The sequence below is a fragment of the Schistocerca americana genome, chromosome 9, assembly GCF_021461395.2.
Source record: "Schistocerca americana isolate TAMUIC-IGC-003095 chromosome 9, iqSchAmer2.1, whole genome shotgun sequence".
NCBI lineage: Eukaryota > Metazoa > Arthropoda > Insecta > Orthoptera > Acrididae > Schistocerca > Schistocerca americana.
The window spans coordinates 71,796,680-71,816,105 of NC_060127.1; the positions used below are offsets into that span (position 1 = coordinate 71,796,680).

At 43.0% G+C, this 19,426-nt stretch overlaps 1 protein-coding gene across 2 annotated transcripts in view; it reads right to left on the bottom strand.

Moving 5' to 3' along the window:
• Positions 1–8,872: 8,872 nt before the first annotated feature.
• LOC124551081 overlaps positions 8,873–19,426 on the bottom strand; it is a 72,704-nt gene continuing 62,150 nt past the window's right edge. For both annotated transcript variants that reach the window (XM_047126007.1, XM_047126008.1), the window contains 2 exons: positions 19,001–19,147; positions 8,873–9,126 (listed from right to left, as the gene is read on the bottom strand). In XM_047126007.1, coding sequence (XP_046981963.1) covers positions 9,049–9,126; positions 19,001–19,147 — 225 coding nt within the window. In that variant the 3' untranslated portion in view covers positions 8,873–9,048. The remainder of the gene's footprint in view (positions 9,127–19,000; positions 19,148–19,426) is intronic.

The following is a 19,426-nucleotide window of genomic DNA, read 5'->3' on the forward strand; positions in this document are numbered from 1 at the left end:
CTCTTTCACCACCCTCAAAAATCTTCTTGCCGAGGCCTGCACCATTGCGCATCCTCATCCCAATGCGCAGCTTTTCATCACCACAGACGCGAGTGATACTGCAATCAGTGCTGTCCTTAGCCAGACAGTCGACGGCCAAACTTCGCCTCTGCAGTTCTTCTCGCACAAGCTCACCAATGCACAACAGAAATATTCCGCGTTTGACAGGGAGTTGCTCGCGGTCTACGAAGCGATCAAGCATTTTAAGACTGACGTTCAGGGACGCCCTTTCTGTGTTTTCACGGACCACAAACCCCTGGCTGTGGCCATTACAAACCCGCCAGCGGACCCGCCTCCTCGCCGCTTCCGATACATGGATTTCATATCTCAGTTCACCACTGACGTCAGACACATAAAGGATGCTAACAATATAGTTGCTGATTTCTTTTCACGACTCGATGCCATTCATTCGCTGCTAGACCTCTCTGAACAGCCTAACCTCCAACCTGCTGACGAGGACACACAAGACCTGATTTCAGACCCTACCTCTTCACTACACTTCGTCCGCACCACCTTCCCTGGCATTTCTGGTGCGACGACAGTACGGGCACATTACACCCCCTAATCCCAACCATGCTCTGTCAAGCTGTTTTCAATGCACTGCATAATTTAGCCCACCCCAGTGTTCGTGCGTCTGCCTGCCTCGTTGCGGAGTGCTGTGTGTGGAGAAATGTCAACAAGGACTGCCAGCAATGGGCATACTCCTGCGTCGCGTGCCAACGCTGCAAAGTACACAAGCACACTCCATCCCCCCCCCTCGGAGCCTTTTCGATCCCTCCTGGGCAGTTTCAGCATATTCATATTGACATTGTTGGCCCTCTTCCCCCCTCTAACGGCTTTCGTTATGTCCTCTCGTCTATCAACCGAATAACTCGCTGGGTCGAGGCTGTCCCCCTCCCCAATATTACGGCAGAAACTGTTGCTCGAGCTTTCATCGAGTCATGGGTATCGCGTTTCGGATGTCCAGCTATCATCACGACTGACCAGGGCAGACATTTTGAGTCAGCCCTGTTCAACGAGATTTGTAACATCTGCAGCATCCATCGCATCCATACCACAGCACATTACCTGCAAAGTAACGGGCTAGTTGAGCGTTGGCACCACACTTTCAAGGCGGCCCTTTGATGCCATGACTCTCTATGGACTGAGGCCCTTCCCCTTGTGCTATTCGGCATTCATGCGATCTATAAGGAAGACCTCAAAGGCACAATAGCCGAGTTCGTATACGGCCAGAACAGTGTTCTTCCTGGCGAACTTGTGAGCCCTTATGCTTCTCTCCCTCAGTCTGACTTACTTTCCTTCGTGGGCTGCGTCAGACGCCACTTCATCAACCTCCACATCCCCCTGCCCGCCGACCATTCCCACCCTAAGGTTCACGTCCCGAAATCTCTGGACAAATGCGAAAACGCCATGCTCCGAGATGACACTGTGTGCTCCCCTCCAACCTCCATATACCAACCCGTACTGCGTTCTCCGGCGCTCATCCAACACCTATGACATCCAGATAAAAGATTCAGCTGTTACAGTCTCTCTCAACAAACCGAAGCCTGTTCATGTCAAGCCCGCTTCTACCCCCCTTCAGGCCACAACCATGCCACTCACTGTCGTGGCTCACAAAGCTGCAACCACACCCTCCACGTTGGACTTACACACTCGGTCGAGTGACTGCAATCGTCGAGCTCTTCTCCGACCTCGCCCTCTACTCTGGTCTCATGCACTCCGTCAAGCGATCACATGCTCCCCACGTCGAGCTTACCTACAATCACGACCTCACCGCCGGGCCCTTCGTTGGTCCCTTCGACCTCTCCCCCATCATCTGCCTCACCCTGTCGAGGTTTCTCTCACCCCCCCATCTTGAACATGCCCTCAGTCGAGGTGTTTGTGCCTGTCCCCCCGGACATAATCCATGACATCTCTATAATACAACGTGATGACACACTGTTCATCGTGTGTGTCCCTTCATCTGGTGCTCATGACACAACCTCCGCCATTCCCTGCCACCTGGTGAAATGCGTTCCCCTCCCGCCCAACGTCGACCTGGACATGCTTCATGTGCTCGCCACGCCCACTGGAGACACCATCGTCGTCGCTCCATTCCACCAGCAAACCGCCAACCTCCCTGTCGCTGCACGACCAGCACGCCCAGTATGACGCGCTTCAATGACTTCCAGGTTTGGTGGCCGAACCTTGCTTCACGACATCTACCGACACAGCTCCCGGACGACGCTGTCGAGCTGACTGTGGTCTGGCTCCCGCGGACCACCCCTGCCGACACCATAGTCACCCTCCCCCCTCCCGGCCTCTTAAGAGTACTCTGTACTGCAGGGGCTGGGGGGTTGGGGGGTGGGTGGGGGGGAGCTATGTGGCGCCGAGGATGTCGACACCAATATCAATCTGAGTATCGTCTTTGAACTAAGCTAAACATTATATTTGTGCAGTTCCGCCAGCCAGTTCTTTGTAAGCCTTTCTTGTGTAAATAGGTGAATAAATGAACTCCTGATAATAAGGTGTAGTTTGGTGTAACTGACCCGAGCATCCACCACAAAGCCTTTGGTGCTTTGAAATTGGTAGTGGTTAATAAGTGACATTAAACAGAGGTTTGTGAAGCTCCATTTAATATACCGAGAGGATAACTAGTTCATTATTCTCCAAAACAACTGACCCACCAATTTCTTCCAGCAAAATGGAGCTTGTAGGACTGGAGCTGATCCATTCCTGCTGTGAACCGTACCCTTATCAACAACTAATATTCGCAGTCCATTTCTTGTGGGTCTGGTATCACTGATATTCTAAAAATTTCTAGATGTTAAAGGGCATTTGGGTCAGCAGAAAGGGATTCCCTAGTGGACTGCACACACTTTGAGCTGGTTGATGCAGGTGGTGGTAAGCAGTTGACGGTGATAGTCGCACTGCAGCCTACACATGTGCACAGAAAACTAATATTCACAGAGGAATATTTTGAAGGTAATAAGAAGTGTTTTGAGCCAAGAGATGAGTGAGAAGTCATTGAAAGGTTTTTTTAAATAACTGTGGAGCATCAGGGCTATTGTCAGTTGAAGAATGTTGATTGACATGTGGCAGCCATTTGTAGTACTTAAGAACCTTGTTTATCTAGACTAGATGGGACTGGATGTAATATTAAGATAATCCACAAATATTCTGCTAAATGGAAAAGTTATATTATGTACCTCAATACGCAAATCTTATTTTGGCACTAACAAGCAACACTTTTTCGACATTTTAGTTTACTATAGTCTACTCACATTTGAAAACTTGAAGGAAATAGGAATCCAAGTGCTATTTTCAACATTTCACAGAAAATGCATTTTTGTCCATTTGGTCACTATATGATTTTCCTTTTCTAATTGAAAACAGGTTTATGTATTCAATTTCAGACACTTTACACTGGGCTCAATCATTAAAAATTCATAAATCAACTACGTACAATTTAAAAAATTGCAAAAATCCGAACATGCAGTCAGTGCTATATCCACAGTAGAGTAGGCTGTAAGTTGTCTATTCTTGCATATGATGATAAGAAAAGCAAACCAGTGAAACAAAAAGTTACACCATTTTAGAGTAAAATCCAAGTTTATTAATACACCACTATTGAAATACATTAATAAAGTCACAATGGAATCATCAAAACATTCTGAACACGACTTGAATTTTAAGATGTTATGCATTTGTAAAACAATTTGACTTCAGGTTTTACCAAAAACACAGTCATAGTTTTTAAATTAGCCTCATCTTCTGTGAAATGTGATTTGCACAACATAGGTATTGCTGCTTCTGATATGTTCTTGTTATTTTCCACTTTCTCAAAAACATTCATTTCAGCCAATTTTTCAAGTTCATTGAAGGCCCTTTTGTTAACTTCTGCTGCTTTAATAACTGTGTTTGCTGCAGGCGGAGGGGGGGGAGGGGGGGGGGGGGAATCAGCCATGCTTAGTACGTTTATTTTTAATATATTTGTCAATTTAACATTTTGTCACAGATTTTAAGTATTCTGTAACTTTGCATTTAGCAGCTCTTTTTCATTTTTCAGCAGCAGAAAAATCACGGTCGCAGTTGAGGAACGAGTGTCCCCAATTATGAACTGATGGTTTTATTTATTTATTTATTTAAATGTCAAGTTCGGTAGGACCAAATTGAGGAGTAAATCTCCAAGGTCATGGAATGTGTCAGTACATGAACTTACAACATAAAAAGTAATAACAGATAAAAATAAATGTTCATGAACCTGAAAGAAAATCAGTCCATAAGTTTAAGCAAACGCTATCAGCAATACAATAAGAATCATCTTAATTTTTCAAAGAACTCCTCGACAGAATAGAAGGAGTGACCCATGAGGAAACTCTTCAGTTTCGATTTGGAAGCGCGTGGATTACTGCTAAGATTTTTTAATTCGAGTGGTAGCTTATTGAAAATGGATGCAGCAGTATACTGCACACCTTTTTGCACAAGAGTTAAGGAAGTCCGATCCAAATGGAGGTTTGATTTCTGCAGAGTATTAACCGAGTGAAAGCTGCTTATTGTTGGAAATAAACTAATATTGGTAACAAGAAATGACAATAAGGAATATACATATTGAGAGGCCAATGTCAAAATACCCAGACTAGTGAAAAGAGGTCAACAAGAGGTTCGTGAACTCACACCACTTATTGCCCGAACCGCCCGTTTCCGAGACAAAAATATCCTTCTAGAATGGGAAGAGTTACCCCAAAACATAACACCATAAAACATAAGTGAATGAAAATAAGCAAAGTAGACTAATTTACATGTTGAAATATCACTCACTTTCGATACCGTTCGAATAGTGAAAATGGCAGTATTTGAACAGTCTTTGAACAAGATCCTGAACATGGGCTTTCCACGACAGCTTACTGTCTATCTGAACACCTAGGAATCTGAACTGTTCAGTTCCACTAATCATATGCCTGTTCTGTGAGATTAAAACGTCAGGTTTTGTTGAATTGTGTGTTGGGAACTGTAAAAACTGAGTCTTACTGTGATTTAACGTTAGTTTATTTTCTACAAGCTATGAACTGAGGTCATGTACTGCTCTACTTGAAACCGAGTCAATGTTGCACACAACATCCTTTACTACCAAGCTAGTGTCATCAGCAAACAGAAATATTTTAGAGTTACCCATAATACTAGAGGGCATATCATTTATATAAATAAGGAACAGGAGCGGCCCCAACACTGATCCCTGGGGCACCCCCCACTTGACAGTACCCCACTCAGATCCCACATCACAGCCGTTATCAACATTGTGAATAATGACCTTTTGCTGCATGTTGCTAAACTAAGAGGTGAACCAATTGTGAGCTACTCCCCTTATTCCGTAATGGTCCAACAGCAATATTGTGTGATCAATACAGTCAAATGCCTTTGTTAAATCAAAAAATACGCCAAGCGTTCGAAACTTTTTGTTTAGCCCATCCAATACCTCACAGAGAAAAGAGAATATAGCATTTTCAGTTGTCAAACGACTTCTAAAGCCGAACTGTAAATTTGATAGCAAATCGTGTGATATAAAATGATCAATTAACCTTACATACACAGCCTTTTCGATAACTTTTGCAAACACTGATGGCATAGAAATAGGTCTAAAATTATCTACATTATCCCTTTCTCCCTTTTTATAAAGCGGCTATACTACTGAGTACTTTAATCGCTCAGGAAACTGACCATTCCTAAAGGAAAAATTACAAATATGGCTAAATACAGGGCTAACATGTGCAGCACAGTACTTTAATATTCTGCTAGGCACTCCATCATAACCATGAGAGTCCTTAGTCTTCAGTGATTTGATTATTGTCTCAATCTCCCTCTTGTCTGTATCACAGAGGAGTATTTCAGACGTCAACTCGGAAAGGCATTTGCTAAGAAATTTATATGATTTCCTGTAGATGCTAAATTTTTATTTAATTCACCAGCAATGCTCTGAAAATGGTTGTTAAATACTGTACATGTATCTGATTTATCAGTAACAGAAATATTATTACTGCAAACTGACTTTATATCGTCAACCATGTGCTGCTGACCAGACACTTCCTTCACAACTGACCATATGGCTTTAATTTTATCCTGTGAATTAGCTATTCTATTTGCATACCACATACTTCTTGCCTTGCTAATAACATTTTTAAGCACCTTACAATACTGTTTGTAATGGACTACTGTAGCTTGATTGTGACTACTTCTAACATTTTGATATAATTCCCACTTTGTTCTACATGATATCCTTATCCCACTAGTCAGCCAACCGGGCTGTCCATTACTGCTAGTAGCCCATTTAGAATGTTCTAATGGAAAGCAACTCTCAAAGAGCATGAGAAATATGTTATGGAAAGCGTTGTATTTATCATCTATATTATCGGCACTATAAACATCTTGCCACTCTTGTTCCTTGACAAGTTTTGAAAAACTCTCTATTGCTGTTGGATTAACTTTCCTACGTAGTTTGTAATTAAATACGACATTGGTTAGAGTACAAAAACCTTTTAGTGTTAAAACTTGTGCATCATGGTCTGAAAGGCCATTCACCCTTTTACTTCTGCGTACATTTCAATTTCAGTTAAATAGTCATTTTATGTTTATTTTGTCCAACAGCAGTTATCACTCCACACACTGAGTTTGTCTGCAGGTTCAATTTTTTTAAGCATTCGAAAGAGACAGGATGCACCTTCATTCCTTACCCTACCTGATATTCCTTCATGTCACATATTCATCATACTGGTATTATTTTGGAAACGGGTACAGAGGTTGATATTTGAAAGTTACCTTGGTACTACATGTTCTACGAGTTAAGGCCTGTAAAGACAGTACTTTTTTTCCTAAATCAAGAGCAAATGTCACACTAGAGCCACTAGAAATTTCACATTCATTAAAATCTTTATTCATTTCTTCTTTTACTTCTCCAGCTTTCAAATGATAGAGTTTCAATTTATTTCTGAACTGTGTTTTAGCTTTACCACATGATGTTCCAGTTTGACAAGATAACAAATAACACAAACACGTCTTTTGTAGGATGCTACTTTGAAATGCTTATGAATACCAGATAATAAAAATGGTATGACACAGTGCACTCAGGATTTTGTTTCTTAAAAGCCTTTTACAACAGGAGTATGTTAAAATCCTGGCAAAGATATTTCTTCCCTGAATCCTGCCTTCCATAGCGGCTTACATCCTGTGGAAATACTTTTATGTGCTCACAAATATGAGCGTTGTCATAACGAGTAAATTATCTATCAATTCTCCAGAGTAGCTACACAGACTTGGGGAGAGCATACCACAATAACGAGTTTTCTATCCTCTCAGCTGATCCATACCAACCATAAGCAGTATTTTAACCACAGTTTTTAAACATTGATAATTTACATGGAATAATATTCACATAATGAACACACTTTGATGTATTAAATATTTTAAAATTAGTGGTTTATAATACTCAATAAAACCGTATTCCAGTACTAGATTAAAAGCAAAGAATTCCATAAAATTTTCTGCGATTTCCCTAATTTTTCCAGGTAAAATGTAATTCCCTGCGAATCCCAGGTTCTCCAGAAGAATCGCCACCCTGTTTCCTTATCATCCCTTTCTTCAACATACAATGGGTTAGCGTCTGCATGTGTTTTACTAAAAGCTGGAACCTTTTATCGGCCACTGCAAAAATATTGAAGAAATTATTCTTACAAACTTGCACAATTTTTCCCTTCGTCATTTGGAACAGTGCACATCATAGTTGCTTGATGCCTCCTTTCGGGAACACCTCCATACATATGCCGCCTATTGTCTGACAACATGCTTAATTTGCATTAGGCAAAGAAGAGTTTTATTGTTTACAATGGTTTAATTTATAAAAAAACCATTAAAGTGTAACCATTTTTGGTCTTAATGTATATGCTTGCAAGTGTATTTGCACTTACATTCAGTTTGTCAGGATGTGGCACCCGTCGCTTTCACTACAGTTTTTGTAGCTGTAACACAGACCTCACTGACATATCTCACCTTCTTCTTCTCTTCTGACAGTCTTCTTTCTCCTTCCTTCCATTACTTCTTAACCCTTCATATGCCACAATTTACAATGAACAATAATGATAATTATTCTAATGATCACAAAACACTAGGAAGACAACAGGCTGCACCATAACCTAATGAAGACGAGTGAACACCGAGTAGGGGACCAGCATGTCAGGAGTTAGACCCCGTATACATGTGACTGCCTGGCACATACACTTAGCAACTTCTGTTATGAACCTGTGTAACTAACAGGAACAATCTTGGCACTTAAATCTCCTATTACGTTGTTGGCGTTAGACCACAGATCCCTTTTTTGGCATACTTTTCATGCAAATGCTACTTAGATCCCTATTTACTTCAACCCTTGTTTTATTTACTGAAAGTGTGTCTAAGGTTCTTTTGTTTCAAACTCAAGTGGCATTAGAGTGCACCACAATTGCATAGAAATTTCACTAACATCAGCTCGCCTGGAGTTGTTTCTGGCTGGTATTCTCTTTTCTCACTGAATCAGACAGACAATGCTTCATTCAGTGTTTCATTTCTTGCGTGCTTTATTGTACTGCACTTCTGCAAACTATCTTCAGCCATATTTTTGAAGCAGAAACCTTCAATCTCTTCACTACTGTTCTCACAGTATGCCACAGCTGATGCCCCTACACCATATTCTCTAAGAGACACATCTATTCCTGTAATGTTTAGAACAATAATCAATGCCCCAGATTTAGTGAAGAAATCGTCATGGCAACAACATGAAATCATCTGGACACACAACAAAGAGAATAGAAAGAACACACTACAAAAATTACAAAATATAAACATGTTTATTGATAAAATACTTGATTACAGGGAATCCAGACGTTATTATACATGCACCTGTTCAATTTGTGTCATCTGGAAGTCATTTAAAATCTTCAGAAACACATGTCAGTCTTCCAGTCATAAAAATTCCTTTTTACATTTCTCTCATACATTGTGATGCTACAGAGAATATCGATGTACCAGTTCCTCCTGCCAACTACGTCGTAGTTTATGAGGAGGGACGACTTCCGGTTTAACCTGTCAAAAAGGGAAGACATTTAACACTGACAGTATCTTCACTGGCACAAAACTGTGAGAAGAAAGTTTCATTCAGACAGCAAATCCTGAACAGATTATGACAAATGACACTTCGAATGCTGGAAACTGATAAATGGAGAGCTTCAAAACATTTGTGTTAAAAATTAAGAACATTGCCAACAAGTTTGCCTCAAAAAACTGTAAAGTGTTCTGCTGTCTGTCTGAACATTAGTTCAACACAAGAATAGAAATAATATGTTGACGGATCACTGTTAGTGCAAGCATTGATATCAACAGGAAATTTTCAACTGTTATGAAAAAATTAACCCCTAAATTTTCATCTTTTTTGTCAGAGAAAGAAAACAAAAGTCAAATAAGAATATTAAGTAATTCATTTTTTTGAGGCTATTTGAAAAAAAAATTAAGGGGGTGGCAATGGCCAAAATCTGCAATGCTTTCAAGATTTTTAGTTCACACAATAAAATACAAGTTTTGGTATTACATATGCCTCTTGGCTGTAATCACATGGTACTTTTTTTAACAAAATGTAAGTCCACAAAATCTGACAATTCAATTTGAATAATACAGCAACCACCAATTTGCACGACTCAGAAAGACTCCAAGGAAGAAAGATTACGTTTAACATCCTGTTGAGGTCATTGGAGACCGAACACAAGCTCAGATCAAGGACGAATGGGGAAGAAAATCGGCCATGCCCTTTTGAAGCGACCATTCCGGCGTTTTCTTTAATCTATTTAGTGAATCACAGACAACCTAAAACAGGATAGCCAGATTTGAATTTAAACTGTTGCATGTCTCTGCAATGCAACATTTGTTTTGGTGGCTGGGAAACTCACACTCTTTCATAAATATTTGTAGTAATTCTGGTTATGGAAATTACAGTGTGGAATGAAAATAATGGAAAAAGTCAACGTAATCGTAGTGACCAGTGTAGATGCCTCACACACAATCCTGGTGCTCAGTTCTATGGCACACGACAGAAGTATGAAGATGCTAGCACTGGCCGCCACTCTTAGATGCATGCGCAGGTCCTCCGCACTGCAGTCTACTGGCCAATCGACGGCTTATAGAGTCCTCCCCAGCCAGGCTCACTCTCAAATTACATGTTGAGATTTGGTCCATGTTTATTGGACTACTAGTGTATCCACCCTGTGGGAAATGTCTTTTGTACAAGTTATTCTAGATGTAATAAAGTGTTGTGTCAGTTATTATCTGTGAGTTCTTGTAATCAGAAAACACGGGTGACAAATAAGCTCCAAGGTCTTTGTTCTGCAGTTGCTTTTTGTATCTTCTTTTGACACAGAGCCTCTGCTTCAAACGTTGGTGCAACAACAGATGGAACTTCCTACTGCCATGTGACAGGCTATGCCGGTGTTGCTCTCTCCCTCTTCATCTCCAGTTACGTTCCCTCCTCCTCTCCTGCCATGTGTCAAGGCAGCAGAAGATTGACAAGTGTATGAATATTGCCTACAGCAAATTTCCACACCTTGCACGTTTCGGATGCGGGAGTATGTCGTGCGCTGTTTTTGTCACAGATTTCATCCTCTATCAGACATTGCGGCAATTGCCCCATTGCAGGAACCTTCCTCAGTGACGTCTGACAATTTATGTTTGTTGTCATCATCCTAATATCCCCACTGCACACACGTCATCACAGCTTAGGGTCGAATTCTACAGATGCGAGAAGCAGCCTCTTCAGTCTTATCATGCCTGGGCTGTGAACCTCCACAGCCTTACTCGCAAGTGAAATTTTGTCACAGCCAAGTCAAAAGAATCGTATGCAGATGTCACAGTTCACAATATTATCATCCGCTCTGCCCCAGATAAGGAAGTCAGGCAACGGGCCCTCCAATTAGAAAACGCCTCCCTTGAAGAGGTTTTTCAACTGTCTAGTTGTATGTCTCTCACACTGCTGGTCAGCAGCTAGAAGTATGGTGTGAAGGCACGGGTGCACGGAGTGGCCCAGCTGCATTCGCTGCATCCCAGGAGGGTGACATAATGGTCGTGCGACACAGCCGATCCACTGGCTTCTACACAGTACGTAAAAGGCATTCCAGCCACTGCTCCCTGTTGCCGTTCTGTGCCTCTTGTTACTCCAACATGATAGATCAGAGCATCCCACCATTGGCCCGTCTGGCATTAGGTGTAAAAAAAAAAAAAACTGATCAGGATTCCTACAAACTTTTTATCAAGGTTTTGATTCACTCATGACAGATGCACCTGAAAGTGGACAATGGTGTGGCAGTTTCTTTGCTTAATGCTCAAACATATTTGGACCTCAGCTCTCCACCACTGTTGTTGGTAAACACGTGCCTATGCAGATATGGTAAACAGCAACTACCCTTGCTTGGCCAGTTCACTGCCGATTTTACCTGTAGGTGACTCACCAACTACCTCTATTGTCATCCATGATGCTAGTTTAGCAAACCTTTTCGGGTTTGATGGATTGATGCCTTTGGCGTTTCAGTCACAGACTCCATACAGCTGCTATCTGCCGAAGCCCCTATCAATCATTGGAATCTCTGTGCTCAAAATTTCAGGATATTTTTGTAGGGCTAGGGCATGCCACAGACTTTCCATGCCCACATAACCAGCTCACCCTAAATTTTTTTGAGCTAGGCAGATTCCTATAGGCCTACACTCCAAAGTCAATATGGAGCTGGATCAGCTCGTATCTCAGTGTTATGGTTCGCATTTCCTCTAGTGAGTGGCACACCCCTTGTCATCGTGAGGAAACCCTCTGATAAATTACGACTTTGTGGCAATTTTAAGGTCACTGTGAATTCACAGTCTGTGGTTGACAAATACCCACTGCCATGTCCACACACTTAGCAAGGAGTCAGTTCCTTTACAAACCTGATCTTTCTGATGCGATCGCCAGTTACCCTTGGATGAGGAGTCTAGTCTTTTACAGTTCTTTATCTGCCTTTCAGACTGTATTGATATAAACAGTTGATGTCTGGGGTAGCAACTTTTAAATCCTGTCTGGAACAGGTTATGACCACTATTCCATACTGTATCAACTACCTGAATGACATTGTCATGGGACATTCTATGAACGACCATCTGCACAATCCCTATGCTCTTTTTCGAAAACTCTGCACTGTGGATCTGGGTTGCAGTCTGCAGAAGTCCAAATTTTTCCAACTATCTCTTGAGTATCTGAGCCACACCAATCATGGCAGGACATCCAACTCCTTGTGAATCTTGTCAGTGCCATTGTAGATCTGCTGTGTACCCAACTGTTGCAACAATTACAGGCTTCCTGAGTAAAATTGGCTATTATCATTGATTCATTCCAGGTCATCCAACATTGCACACATCCTCTCTGCCTCCTTTTCCACAAGGGCGCTTCCTTTGTCTGGTCTCTGGAATGCAACCAGCCCTTCCCCAAGTTCAAGGGCCCCCTCAGATCAGCACTGTGTCTAGCTACTTTTGATCCCAACAAACCACTGGTTTTGGCTAAGGACATCTCGTAGTATGGCATGGAGCAGTCCTCGCCAATTGGAATGCAAATGGCTCCAAGCAGCCACTGGCAATTGCCTCCAAAACTCTCAGTCCAGCACAGGTCCACTACAATCTGGACAAAAAGGAGGCTCTGACCATTGTGTATGCAGTCACGATACTTCACGTTTTCTTGTGTGGCACAAAATTCAAACTCATTATGGACCAAAAGCCATTAGTTTTGTTATCTCACCCATCCAACTGGGTCCCCAATAATGCTACCCACAGGCTGCAGTGATGGGCCTTATTCCTCTCCAAATACCACTATGACATCCATTTTTGCCCCAATGGGCACCACGCCAATGTGGATCCCTTATCCCAGCTGCCAGTCGGCTTGGACCCCAAACTTATTCGAGTGGAGCTCTTCTCTTTTTTCTTTTAGTGGCTATCTCCTACCGCCCTGGTTTCTGAACCATGGTAACAGCGTCCGACCCCATCCCCCAACTAGTCCTTGTCCTGCAGAGTTGGTCTTCTCATCCTCCAGATTGCGCTTCCAATCAGTTTCGTAACTATTTTGTTTTGTGTCACTGTCTCTCAGTTGCAGATGGGGTCCTCCTCCTCCTCTCCATGGATGCTGCTGCTTCCAGGGTGGTTATTCCTGGGAGTTTGGGCCAGGAGCTCGTGCAGGTGTCACATGAGGGTCACCGGGATGTTTTCTGCACCAAAGCATTAGGTTTCAGACACGTTTACTGGCCCGGCATTGACTGGGAGCAGGAGAATTTGGTTGCTGTGTGTCCCCAAAGCACTAGTCACGGGCGGCTCCCAAGGCTTTGTTCTCCCTATGGCCTCCAGCAACCCAGCCCTGTGAATGCATCCATGTGGATTTTGTGGCTCTGTATTTGAATGTGTTTTGGCTGACTGTCACTGACTGGTTTTGCATTTCCCGTACTTGGTCTGGTGCTCCTCTGCCACTACTGAAGACACTATGTGGCTACCACAAAAATTTTTTCTGTACAAGGTCTGCCAGTTACTCTTGTCTCTGACAGTAACCTCAGTTGATGTCCTAGGCATTTTGCAATTTCTGAGAGTGGCCATGTTTTGAGTAAAACATACATTTCTCTCGTTGCTATATTAAAATTTGCTTCTTTTCCGAAACATACAGGAGTTCACACAATGTCACCTCACTAACATGTTATGCAGATCCAACAGTGAGAGAATTCTGAAACAGCTGTATTAAGTTTCATACATGAGAAAAAGAGGAAAAGTAAGGTCAACAGCTCATGAAAAAGCACATCCCTGGTACAAAAATAAACATATAACGTCTTCACTTGTATTGTTCCAAAACGACAGCATTTCTCATTTCACCAGCAATTACATTATTTATCGAAAAAGTCCTTAGCTAAGGGAATAATGTGGCACATAATGAAGTTTTCCATGATAACAATATGGCAAAATGCTCTCCTCTTTGCGTGCTATCATTTGCCATACTCTCATTTCCACATGTCAAACTATTTATGAAATATGATGAATATTCTTGAAATCTCTTTCTGGCTTTACCGCTGGCGTGCCTGATCACGAATGAGAGTGCTACATTGGATCAATTTTCTCCAGCCTGGTTAAAGATAGAGACCTCCATACAAGACTAAAGAAAACTTTAATATGTAAGCTACACTACTGGCCATTAAAATTGCTACACCATGAAGATGACGTGCTACAGACGCGAAATTTAACCGACAGGAAGAAGATGCTGTGATATGCAAATTATTAGCTTTTCAGAGCATTCACACAAGGTTGGCACCAGTGGCGACACCTACAATGTGCTGACATGAGGGAAGTTTCCAATCGATTTCTCATACACAAACAGCAGTTGACCGGTGTTGCCTGCTGAAACGTTGTTGTGATGCCTCGTGTAAGGAGGAGAAATGCGTACCATCACGTTTCCGAACTTGGTAAATGTCGGATTGTAGCCTATCGCGATTGCAGTTTATTGTATAGCAACATTGCTGCTTGCGTTGATCGAGATCCGATGACTGTTAGCAGAATATGGAATTGGTGGGTTCAGGAGGGTAATATGGAATGCCATGCTGGATCCCAACGGCCTCGTATCACTAGCAGTCGAGATGACAGGCATCTTATCCGCATGGCTGTAATGGATCGTGCAGCCGTATCTCGATCCCTGAGTCAACAGGCGTTTGCAAGACAACAACCATCTGCACAAACAGTTCAACGACATTTGCAGCAGCATGAACTATCATGCTCGGAGACCATGGCTGCGGTTATCCTTGTCGCTGTATCACAGCAGGAGCGCCTGCGATGGTGTACTCGACGACGAACCTGGGTGCACGAATGGCAAAACGTCATTTTTCAGATGAATCCAGGTTCTGTTTACAGCATCATGCTGGTCGCATCCGTGTTTGGCGACATCGCGGTGAACGCACATTGGAAGCGTGTATTCATCATCGCCATACTGGCGTATCACCCGGCGTGATAGTATGGGGTGCCATTGGTTACACGTCTCGGTCACCTCTTGTTCGCATTGACGGCACTTTGAACAGTGGACGTTACATTTCAGATGTGTTACGACCGGTGGCTCTACCCTTCATTCAATCCGTGCAAAACCCTATATTTCAGCAGGATAATGCACGATTGCATGTTGTAGGTTCTGTACGGGCCTTTCTGGATACAGAAAAATGTTCGTCTGCTGCCCTGGCCAGCACATTCTCCAGATCTCTCACCAATTGAAAACGTCTGGTCAGAGGTGGCCGAGCAACTGCCTCATCACAATACTCCAGTCACTACTCTTGATGAACTGTGGTATTGTGTTGAAGCTGCATGGGCAGCTGAACCTGCACACGCCGTCCAAGCTCTGTTTGACTCAATGCCCAGGTGTATCAAGGCCATTATTACAGCCAGAGGTGGTTGTTCTGGGTACTGATTTCTCAGGATCTATGCACCCAAATTGCATGAAAATGTAATCGCATGTCAGTTCTTGTATTATGTATTTGTCCAATGAATACCAGTTTATCATCTGCATTTCTTCTTGGTGTAGCAATTATAATGGCCAGTAGTGTGAATTCCATATACAGCAATATATTATGTAATATGCACCAATTGCAAAATCACAGTAACCGATATTTTCCGTTGAAAACTTCTTTGAATTTCACGTAGTTTCTGACTTAAATGCGTAAATCACAGTAACTATGACCATTAACGAAATGATGAGGTTGACATTTCAACCTATTTGTAATGCAAAAATGAGAAAAAAGTTTACTAAGCATTCTCTGTAAAATTGAAGGCGTATGACTTTATTTCATTATCACAGCTCATGGCTGACAAAATAGGCAAACAAATGTTGGCCTCCCCTTCTGAACAAAGGGATGAACTAACCCAGTGCTTAGGACATGGAAACTGGTCAGCTGCTGGATAAATTAAATACTATTATGATTTACTTACAATTCATTTCAACAAAACTCATTATACTCTTGCATTTTCTGTATTTGTTATGCAGACATGCCAACTTTCAAAAGTGAAAAATCAGGAGAATTTTAGTGCTGTACTATTGTGAATTATAACACATCCCTGACAAAGTTGCAATAATTCAGTATCTGTACCTGGCACACCCATATTGTTTCACAATTTCAGAATCGGGAAACATTTTGAGAAGCAAAGGCCCAGCATGGTCAGTACAGGTTATAGTCAAGTTATGCTCTACAATAAATGAGGTAAATAAAGCCTCGGCATTCGTCACAGAATCTACATTTTGAGGTTTACACGAAAAGTTAAGTTTCTGGTTCCGTTCTACACAATGGACACTCTCCTTGTGTTTTTTAGTTTGAACATGTTCAAGAATGCCGCATTTCCCGCCATGAGCCACTGAAAAGTCACATCTACATACACCACAAAATGCGTAACTTTGTCCCTTCCTCGATTCACTTAAACATGGAAACTCTTCCTTATAACCGTTTCTGAACACTGCATCGTATTTCTTCGCCATCCTGCACAAAAAATTATCAACACCTCCATGATACGCAGCCAACAACTACTACAGAGTACACAAATCACACAGCAGGACCGAGAACACAATGGTCCTACGTTCTAGACAATGGTCATGTAGCAGTGGTGCCAACCCTGGTGCACCATTTCCCCCTATACTGCACTTCAAATTCCCCTAAATAATTTGTCACACTGTAGGGTAAGCGAGTGTGGGGTGGGGCTGTAAAAGGGAGTCAACAATGAAATTGTCGAGTGGAGGGGCGGGGAGGGAGGAGTAGTAACCCTAAATATTTTTCCCCCCCTGAAACATTTATCCCTCTAATTTCCCTCAGGCAGGCCTTTGGAAAGGACTGATATTTCTGTGGGACTAAGGTTTCTGGAGGAAAAATTCATAACTGTGTTGCGGGTCTGTTTAGGTTCTGGGTTGTGTGTGGTGGTAGGTGGGAGTTTTGAAGGGTGGGGTAAGTGGTCTTCATGACCAGCTATATCCTCACCCACAATTACTTCTCCTTTGAAGGCTTTACCTACAAACAAATCAGCAGTACGACTATGGGCACCTGCATGGCACCATCCTATGCTAACCTATTCATGGGCCATCTAGAGGGATCCTTCCTAAAAACCCAGAATCCTAAACCTCCCACCTGGTTCAGATTCACTGATGACATCTTTGCTGTCTGTATTGAAGGTGAGGACACCTTATTCACATTCCTCCAGAACCTCAACAACTTCTCCCCCATTTGCTTTACCTGGTCCTACTCAACCCAACATGCCACCTTCCTAGATGTTGACCTTCACCTCAGAGATGGCTACATCAGTACCTCCGTCCATATCAAACCTACTAACCACCAGCAATACCTCCACTTCGACAGCTGCCACCCGATCCACACCAAGAAGTCCCTTCCGTACAGCCTAGCATCTGCAGTGACGAGCAGTCCCTCTCCAAATATACCGAGGGTCTCACTGAAGCCTTCACTGACCGTAATAATCCTCCCATCCTCGTACAAAAACAAATCTCCCGTGTCTTATCTTTCCAGTCTCCCATCACCTCTCAAAGTCCCACAGTCCGGCCACAGAGGAGCATTCCCCTCATACCTCAGTACCAGCCGGGACTGGAGCAACTGAATAACATTCTCTGCCAGGGTTTCAATTACCTCTCGTCATGCCCTGAAATGAGAAATGTCCTGCCCACTATCCTTCCCACCCCGCCTACCATGGTTTTCCGCTGTCCACCGAACCTACACCATATACTCATTCATTCTTACACAACCCCTGCTCCCAATCCCTTACCTCATGGCTCATACCCCTGTTATAGAGCTAGATGCAACACCTGTCCCACATATCCTCCTACCACCACCTACTCCAGTCTGGTGACTAACATCACCTATCCCATCAAAGGCAGTCATGATTTACAAGCTAAGCTGCAACCTCTGTGCTGCATTTTATGTAGGCATGACAACCAACAAGCTGTCTGTCCGTATGAACGGCCACCGACAAACTGTGGCCAAGAAACAAGTGGACCACCCTATTGCTGAACACACTGCCAAGCATAATATCCCTCACCTTGATGACTGCTTCACAGCCTGTGCCATATGGATCCTTCCCACCAACACCAGCTTTTCCGAATTGCGCAGGTGGGAACTTTCCCTGCAATACATCATATGTTCCCGTAACTCTCCTGACCTGAACCTTTGTTAGTCACTATCCTCACCCATCCATCCCCCTCCCTGTTCACATTCCAGCACTACACAGCCGTCATTTCACAGCCACACCCAGTCTTTTATTTTCTCTCCTTTCCGCTAATTACCCCCTCCCCCTCCACACCATCTCTCCATCCCTCCGTCTAAACTGCAACACTTGACTGTCCGCCACTCCCACCATACTATCCCTCCCCTCCCTACCCCACCCCAGCCTCCTCCTTACCCCCACCCAGGTGCCACTCCCATCATGCACTGGTGCTGCTGTTTGCAGTGTGGTCTCAGCTCTCTGAGACTGCAAACGTGTTTGCAAGTTGCGTTTATGCGAGTGCGTGTGTGTGTGTGTGTGTGTGTGTGTGTGTGTGTGTGTGTGTGTGTGTGTGTGTGTACTGCTGACAAAGGCCTTAATGGCCGAAAGCTTTAATTGTGTGAAACTTTTTATTGTGCCTATCACAACTCAGCATCTTCGCTATATGGTGAGTAGCAACTTTCCTTCTCTGGTATTGTTACATTCCACCCCGGATTTTCCATTGTTTGAAAATGTAAATATGAATTACGGAAGGAAAATGTATGCACCATACAGTAACAGATGGTAAGGATGTCACTTGCACTCGAGCTAAAAATGGTAACGCAAGGTCCTGAAACTACCATGCAGTCACCTTCATAATTATCAAGCACCTATAGAAAAATTATGTACATGCAATACACTTATAGTTACTTACCGAGTACCTCGCTTGCGCCTGGCGAACAGCCCACCCCACCGTTTCGTTAGTACCACGCCATGATGGTTGTGCCACTGGAGAGAGAATATGCCTCTGTTGCTCTGAGGGTTGTGTTTTGCCTAGTTCCTCGTATCTGTCCAGTATACTCTGGAAAAAAATTAAATAAATAAATAAAAAATTATATAATATAGTATTACCATATTTAACTGGAAAAAATCATATTTTAAGGAGTGTGCGTGATGACAACCACAAAATACAGCAGGGCATCAGTCTGTCACTCTAACTGAGAACTTCCTCGCCCAGTACACTGAAGGTCTCAGCAAGGCCTTCACAGACAGGCAAGTGAATGACATCCTTCGCCAGGACTTTGATTAGTCATCACCGTGCCCTGAAATGAAGGACATCCTGCCCAAGATTCTTCCCACC